The 8,811-nt window shown below is 49.7% G+C and overlaps 1 protein-coding gene across 4 annotated transcripts in view; it reads right to left on the bottom strand.

Annotated features, from left to right (window-relative positions):
- The window catches only part of SECISBP2L (SECIS binding protein 2 like), a 989,501-nt gene that overhangs the window by 670,157 nt on the left and 310,533 nt on the right, over positions 1-8,811 (bottom strand). For all 4 annotated transcript variants that reach the window (XM_078684798.1, XM_078684797.1, XM_078684799.1 and 1 more), the window contains one exon: positions 1,821-1,956. In XM_078684798.1, the coding sequence (XP_078540924.1) occupies positions 1,821-1,956 (136 nt within the window). The remainder of the gene's footprint in view (positions 1-1,820; positions 1,957-8,811) is intronic.

Below are 8,811 nucleotides of genomic sequence, written 5' to 3'. Positions count from 1 at the left end.
CCACAACCACCACCATGTTCACCACCATGTCCACGTCCACCACCACCACGTTCACCACCATGTCCACGTCCACCACCACCACGTTCACCACCATGTCCACGTCCACCACCACCACGTCCACCACGACCAACACCACCACCACGTCCACCAACACTACCATGTCCAACACCACCACCACCAAGTCCATCACCAACACCACCACGAAGTCCACCACCACGTCCTCCACCACCACCATGTCCTCCACCACCACCTCGTCCTCCACCACCACCTCGTCCTCCACCACCACCACATCCTACACCACCACATCCTCCACCACCACCATTACCACCACATCCACCACATCCACCACCACCACGTCCACCACATCCACCACCACCACGTCCACCACCACCACCACGTCCACCACCACCACCACGTCCACCACCATGTCCAACACCACATCCACCACCACCACGTCCACCAACACCACCATCGACACCACCATCGACACCACCATCGACACCACCATCGACACCACCATCGACACCACCATCAACACCACCACCATCAACAACACCACCATCAACAACACCACCATCAACAACACCACCATCAACACCACCATCAACACCACCATCAACACCATCATCAACACCATCATCAACACCACCACGTCCTCCACCACCACCACGTCCTCCAGCACCATTACCACCACGTCCACCACTTCCACCACCACCACTTCCATCACCACCACTTCCATCACCACCACTTCCATCACCACCACTTCCATCACCACCACTTCCATCACCACCACTTCCACCACCACCACTTCCACCACCACCACTTCCACCACCACCACTTCCACCACCACCACTTCCACCACCACCACTTCCACCACCACCACCACTTCCACCACCACCACTTCCACCACCACCACCACCACTTCCACCACCACCACCACCACTTCCACCACCACCACCACTTCCACCACCACCACCACCACTTCCACCACCACCACCACTTCCACCACCATTACCACCACAACCACCACCACGTTCACCACCATGTCCACCATGTCCACCACCACCACCACCACGTCCACCACCACGTCCACCACCACCACGTCCACCACATCCACCACCACCACCATGTCCACCCGTGACAGGTAAAGTGTCACTGGAGGGCACGGGTAATAGGAGTGTCAGACCATAGGGGCTAGAAGTATTCCACTAGACCCAAGATACATTTTGAAGAGGCGCAATGTCACAAGGGCTCCTGTGAAAGCACTCGCAGCATCTCTACCTCACAGTGGCATACCTGCACAAGCCACTCACTCGAAACAAGCATTGGCATAGCCAATAGGTCTCGCCTTTGGGACCTATAAGTGTTTAGCCATGCAAAACTTGATGTTGTTGCACCAAGGATATTGTGCTGGATAACTAAACACTTATAAGGTCCCAAAGACCTATTGGCTATGCCAATGATTGTCATTTGTTGATGGTGGCATTATACATTTTGTAGTGATGCTCAAAGTAAAATTTGTTGTTCCATTAGTAGATCTTACAATATATTTAGGCGTCTCAGTTTTTTCTTCTTGATTTTCATCAGAGGGTGCCAGTGTAGAGTGAGAAGAGGGTGTCGAAGGGGGTTGTGAGCAAGCTGCCCATCAGCTGTTTTAATATTATAACCCCTTTCTTTTAAAAAGTAAGTGAATGTTGAGGTGTAATTCAGAGTAGGGAAGTGGTCTTTAAGAAGGTTGGAGTACTTGGTGCACAAAAAAGTTCAAGTGGGTGGTAATGGCATGATGGTCACTTTAGTTACAAAGAGTACAAAAAACATACCCGTTTGCTGAGCTGCATCCACCAACAGCACAATTTTGGATCGGGAATCAGGCCCAGATGCAGTAGTCTCTTTCTGAGTGGCAACATTTTTCATTGATGGTCTTTTACTTTTTATCAAACTCATGGAAGGCTGTGGCTAATTGGAGTTAAAATAAATATAAAGAAGGGTTACGATGCATGCAAAGAAAACCGTGTGATAAGATCAACAAATCAAAACTAAAGGAAATCAATGCTTTACCAATTAGGATATTTCAAATCAATACTTGTACATGTACTAGTGTTGGTGTAAAGTGGATCACTGTATTCCAGCTTACAAGAAGGAAACAAACATTGGCAAAGCCAATAAGTCTGGCCTATGCATGATAGTCTGATTGTAATAAAAATTTAAAAACTTACTAACGTAACAAAAATAGAAGAAACTGAAATAAAGAAAACATGCCTAAATGTGGCAGCTATATCCATGCAATAAAGTAACATTTAAAAATAAATTACCACATGATTATAACAGAACAGCCTCCTAGCTGGCAGTGGACTAAGAACAGATATATACATCGTTTTTTAGCCTAAATGCACAGCACACTAATATATGATTGTCATTAGTGCAAATTACAGGTACTATTAGTACTGAATTACTATAACCTATACTGGTTGGTTGATTGCTTTATTTCGATATGCATATATCATAAAAGCATTACAAAAAAAACGAAAAGTAAAACAGCATGTCGAAAATGTGACTGTACATTAAGAATAAAAGGAATAAAAGCACAATTGATTAGAATAAATTATCTAAGACACAATTAAATTGATACGGACAGTCTTTTTAGTCGAATCAACCAAGCCCATTTTAAAAACTTGGAAACAGCACAAACAATGGGGGGGCTGTATTGGTTAATAGAATCCGGAGGGCGACCGTATACTGGCGAGTGCCCAGTTCTCTGCAAATTGGTTTAAGCCATCGTGATCTAGGGTGCCCATAGTCCGGACATTCGAATAGGAAATGTGGCACAGTCTCTGGTTTATCAGAGCATAGTGCACAGTAACGTGATGCTGACTGGGACTTATTCCACCTGGAACAAAGGTCGGCAAGAGGTAGAGTTCCTAATCGGAATTTAATGTACAAAGACCGGTCCATGGTGATTAAATCCATGTAGGGCTCAAAGGCAACAACATCTTTTATTAGCAAAAAAGCTGCGGTGGCATTGCAGTGCTGCTGGTTGCTGATGCGCTTCGTGGAGACCCATTCCCAATATAGTCTTTTTAGAGAGTCCTTTGGGGGGGCGGAGTGGCTAAGCCAACAGGATTCCAAACCTAGATCCCCTAAAAGTTGATTAATGTCCCTGAGCCATTTGATCTTCTGCCAACCAACAGAGCACATCACCTCTGCTAACCCGTCAGCATAGGATTTTAACTCCGGAACCCTCCACAGGCGAGCCCAAAGCAAGAGAGGGCGAAGGCGTGCCTGATCCCCAATTGCTTTGCAGCCTACGTCCATTAGCACCGGGACTGTCGGGGTGCTCATCGGGATAGCAAGGAGATCTTTAATGAATTTGTTCTCGGCCTTGCTCAGAGAATCCAATTTGCCTTGACCCCACAGTTCAGCTCCGTAAAGTGACGCGGAAACAGCTCAGGCTTTATAGATGTCTATTAATGGAGCAACACATTGTTTGGTAGAGTTGCTGTACTCCTTGAGAAGGGCCCCCCCCCCACCCTTTTATGGCCGATTGTCATTTTGTTGATGTGGGCGGACCAACTCATCGAATCACTTAAACGGATTCCCAGGTAGTCGAATTCTGCCACTCTTTCAAGGGGGGTTGAATTCAGAACCGGGGGACCGCCAAGTTTACGAGGGGGGTGCATGACTAAATACTTGGTCTTGTCCACATTAATGACGAGTCCTCTGATGGTGCAAAAGTGCTGGAAGCGATTCAGGAGTTTCTGGAGTCCTTGGGGGGTTTTTGAAATGAGGAGGGTGTCATCGGCGAACAGCAATGTTGGAATTTTTACGCCTCCCAAGGTGGGGGCGTCTGCTGGTTCGCCGAGCAGGTGCTCTACCACCCCATTGATGTAGAGGGAAAATAGGGTGGGAGCCAGAACACAACCCTGCCGCACTCCCCTCTCGACCCTGATCTTTTCGGTCTTTTCCCCATTTAGACCCCATCTAACCTGGGCATAGGTGGCGTTATGCAATTTGATAAGCAGGTTTAAAATGTACGGGGGCATCCCTAAACCGTGCAACACCCTCCAGAGTTCCTCCCTGGGAACCAGGTCAAAGGCAGTCTTTAGATCTATAAAGGCCAGGTAAAGACTGCCTTTGCCTAGCTCCACCACCTTCCAGTACAGTACCATGAGCCTGAACACTTGTTCTATAGTTCCGGTTCCTGAGCGAAACCCGGCTTGCATGTCATACAGAATGTGGTTGTCATCCACCCATTGTAAGATCCTCCCCAAAATAGCTTTCCCCGCCAGTTTCTGACTCGAGTCTATCAGACTTATGGGCCTGTAGTTCCCAGGTAAGTCCCTGCGACCCTTTTTAAAGATTGGGACTACCACGGCCCCTTTCCAGGAGTCTGGGACAGGTCCTCCCTTGATTGCGTTGAGAAGGGCCGAGATCAGTACCCCCCATTCTTCTAAGTAGGCTCGGAGAATATCTCCTGGGAGGCCATCCGGGCCAGCTGCTTTTAGTGGCACCAGGGTTTTAATCTGCTTTGTGACATCCTGTACAGAAAACAGGTCCAGGTCTCTATCTAGGGAGTATGGCGGAAGAATGAAGGGATCATTAAGCTGGCCTTCTATGGCGGAATAGAGTGTTTGAAAGTGGGTAAACCATGTCTGGGCATTAGTGCTACAGGTCCTCAGTGTATCCTCGGGACGATTCCTGTTTCCCACCAAGTCCCAAAAGCCTTTAGCATCTCTCCCTTGGCTGGCTGCCAAGAGGTCCTGCCAGTAGTTGTCCTCCCACTCCTTCTTGGCGTTTTTTTGGCAAAGGGAATAGTGCCTTCTGGCCACCCTGGTCCTAATGGGTATTTTAGATTCAACTGCTTCAATAAGAAGCAACTTCGTCTCCCTACACTTCTGGTTAAACCAGCCCTGTCTAACCCTTATACGGGGATTCCTCCTGTTGGTACTAGCTGGGACTACGAAAAGGTCACTGATAGTCTGAGTTAGGGTGCAAAACCTAATAGTCACATCCAACAACCCAACCTCGCAAGAGTCAAGGTTATCTAAAGCTGTGATGAGAAGCTGCTTTATGGCAGTGGTCTTTTCCTCTGAGAGTGACAGCATTGCCCACTTTAATCGTCGACCGCAATTGGAGACTGTTGTCAAATCCGGGGTGGGATTGCAAGCAGTTCTGCTCTCAGTGCCAGATAGCCACCTATGGGACAATGTGAGCGAGAGGAGATTGTGATCACTCTCCACGGAGGGTAAGATCACCATGTCATTAACCATGCTCCACAAATTTACGTCAAGAAGAAAATAATCAATTCTTGACGAGTGTCCAGGCCTGTTGTAAGTATGAGCTCCTGCTTTGTCGGAACCAGTCCTGCCATTAGCGGCCCTCAGACCAAACTCCAAGGTTATGGAGTTAATCTGGAGGGCCACCTCTGTCCACTTTTTAATTGGACTAAGTTCTAAGGACGGTATCCTCCACCTATTATCGTGTGCCTCTTGGTCTTGCGAAATTTTGGGGCCCAAGGGCTCGAAGGTGCAATTAAAATCGCCTGCCACCAGAGTGCAATGCTTATGTGGGGACGAACGAAGCAAGGCTTCCAGGCAAGCTATAACTGGGGATTCTCTACCCCCCTTCATACCTCGGGCATAAATGTTGAAGATGTTTAGAATGACTCGACCCTGAGGGTTTTTCAGGGAAATATTGAGAAGGTCCGGGCATTTAGTATCCCGCTCCACCACCCTACAGTTAAGTTCAGTAGCCACCCAGATGAGGAGGCCGCCAGAGGGGCGCCCCCTACCAGTTGCTGAGTGGACAGCTGGTGAGTAATGGGTAGAGTATCCTGCCTTATGTAGGGGCTCCTTGCTCCAGGTTTCCTGGAACAAGCATATGGAGTATTGCTCCACAAGCGAGTTCCAGTCGGGCAGTGCCAACTTTCTCTCAAGGCCTGCTACGTTCCAGCTGAGAACCCTAATGAGTGGGTCCGCCACAGCCGCAATGCTACAGGTCTCGACAGGAGAAAATAAGTCCACGGCACCCGCAGCTGGTAAACCAACTGAAGGGTCAAGTGGCACCCTCGCCTCCCCTGGTACCCCTGAAGTCTCGACAATGACCTGATCTTCTGATGAGGGCGGAGGGCTATAGATTTTAGAAGAATGGGGGGACACGACACCGGGACTCCAAGTCGCCAAGGTGTCCTTGGCAACGCCACAAAGTCAGCAACCCCAGAAGCCCCAATTCGGTGGTGGTGGGACTGTATACGCCTGCGCTACAGTATTTCCTGGGAAAAATTGGCCATGGGCGTTGTTATTATGAGGAAGGGGCCCGGAATGGATAAAAGGGATAATCGGGGTCGTCCGCGGGTAGAAGAATGTTAGATCAACTGCATCTACACCCGCGCCGGCCTCAGATCGCCCTTGGCGACATATTAAATGGGCAACTCTTGCGTCTTGGAAATTAACCACCACACAGTCACCTTCAAAAGGCTTTTTCCCATGTCCGATCCAGCCCACCCTACGTACGCCAAGAATCAGGCCATCCACGCCCAATGGAAGGGGTCTATTGGTTTTCAACCAGTGGATGACCTTGTTCTTTAGCGCCTGGTGAGTTTCCTGCTGGGTATCTTTTATGGGGGGAACTTTGATAAGGACAGCAACGTACGGGTGGCACTCGGGGGGGGGGGGGGGGAGGTTGACCGGGGGGCACTTGCGTGTTGGTTTCTGCGGGATGGCCACTGGAGAGGGATTTTTAGGCGGAGGGGTGGTGGGTTTAGCCTTAGAAATGATGGCTACTCCACTGGTTTTTACGTGTGGAGCAGCCAGGGATTGAGAGTTTGAGCCAGTCCCTCCCTTCTGTTGTTTCTTGTGAGGGGGATTGAGCACAGGAATTGTCACTGCTGGGGAGGGAGTAGCATGCACTTGAGCAGCATGAGTGAAAGCACTCGGCCTTGCCTGCCTCGCGCCGGCCTGGGAGGCTGGAGTACAAGCATTCCCGTTGGCTGGTGGCTTAGCTGGCAGTGTCGACTGATCTCCCAGTGGTTGGCTCACTAAAACCCCTTTTCCAACATTCCTGTCTGTCTTGTCCTCGCTGGGCTTTGGCTGTAGTTTAAACAAGGTTTTCAGGGAAAAATAATTGTCCCTGGTAACCTGTTCAAATCTGTCAAGCCTGTCCCCCAGACTTTTTTTTTTTTAAATCTTATTAGCAAAGTAATTAGAGCAGGCACATACATATTGGAGCTCAAATACAATCAGGATAATACATGCATGTGACCGCTTGAAGCATAAAGCACAGAAGAGTAACGATTTGTCAATTTGGTATTCAGAACCACAAGAACTAAACAATCCAACGTCGGTCCCTACCCACCCTCCACCCTCAGTAACCCCACCCAACACTCTCTAAATTTGCATATAAACACAGTATTCACATCTGAGTCACCCGTGGCATCTTGACATGTAGCTTTTTCTAAACCCACCGGCAAGGTTGAGGGGAATAAATCGATGGTCCGGGTTACCCGTACCCCATCACAGTGCATCTCGGGCCGTGGAGGTTCATGAGAGGCCTAAATCTGAACGTTCACCCCATCTGTGTAAAGTCTTGGGTATCGTCATCATCCCCGTTATCCCCCATTTCAAACGCTCCCATTATGGTGAACCAATCTAGTGAGATCCGTGTTTTCCGGAGTCCCCTACGTTCCTCCCGCTGTAAAGCCTCGCCTTCTGCTTTGCCCCATCGTATCACTTCAGCCTTCCATAATTCAGGGTTGGGTGGCGCGGGTGACTTCCACCTCATCGTGATTGCTCGCTTCGCTATCAATAGGGCCATGTCTGCAAAACGTGCCGCCACGATTCTAGTGCGTGTCGGTGGTCCCAGTCCTAACAGGGTATGTTCTGGTGAAGGTGAATGGGACATGGCGCCAGCCCTCTCGAGCGAGTCATGGACAGTGGTCCAATAATATCCCAACTTAGGGCATTGCCATAGCATATGTAGTAGTGATGCGTCATCAGCGTCACATCGGGGGCAGGTGTCATCAGCATCAGGGAACATCACATGTATGCGGTGTGGGGTCAGGTATGCTCTATGTAGCAGCATCAGTTGAATAAACTTAAACTTGGGGTTTCTAGCAACCTTCTTAGGAAACTGAAGGATACGCTCCCACTCTTTGTCTCTCAGGGGCCTGCCGATATCTCCCTCCCATGTTGTTCTGAGCGGTGACAGTGAGATGGCCCTCCCCTTTTTAATGCTAGAAGTAAGCCATTTGGTCAGATGGCTGCCTGCACCCATGAGATAGAGCATGGCAATGAGAGGGTTTGTGATAGGCTCCCGTCCCTCAGGCGACCACTTGTATGAGATATAATGTCGAAGGCCTGCGTGTAAGAGAAATGTGCCCCTGGGAACGCCACGCGCGGCCCTAAAGTCCTTGAATGGTAGCAGGCGCCCCTCGTCAAATAGGTCGCCCACTTGCGACACCCCCGCGTCGTGCCAGGACACCAGCTTATTCGTCGTGAGTGTTCCCGAGCCTAGTGGGACGCCCAGGAGCGGGATCGTGGGGGAATAAGACGTCCCGGGGGATGTGTACCTTAGTGCCCTCCGCCAGTACAGCACCACCAATCGGAGGAGTGGTGGGGCGTCTCTCGGTAAATCCGATCTGGGTAAAAGTAATGTATGCACCCTCCCCTTGGCATGATCATCTTCCGACACATTAATTTCATGAAGATTGCGTCCTGCTACCCAGTAAGCCAGCCATTGCAGTTGGCACGCATAGTTATAAGCCCTAAAGTCCGGTAGGCCCATACCACCTGAGTCGGGGGGGAGTTGTAGTTTAGC

Source organism: Lissotriton helveticus, chromosome 3_2 (genome assembly GCF_964261635.1).
Source record: "Lissotriton helveticus chromosome 3_2, aLisHel1.1, whole genome shotgun sequence".
Lineage (NCBI taxonomy): Eukaryota > Metazoa > Chordata > Amphibia > Caudata > Salamandridae > Lissotriton > Lissotriton helveticus.
Note: the sequence above shows the minus strand (reverse complement) of the source record. Positions and strands in the feature narration are given on the sequence as shown.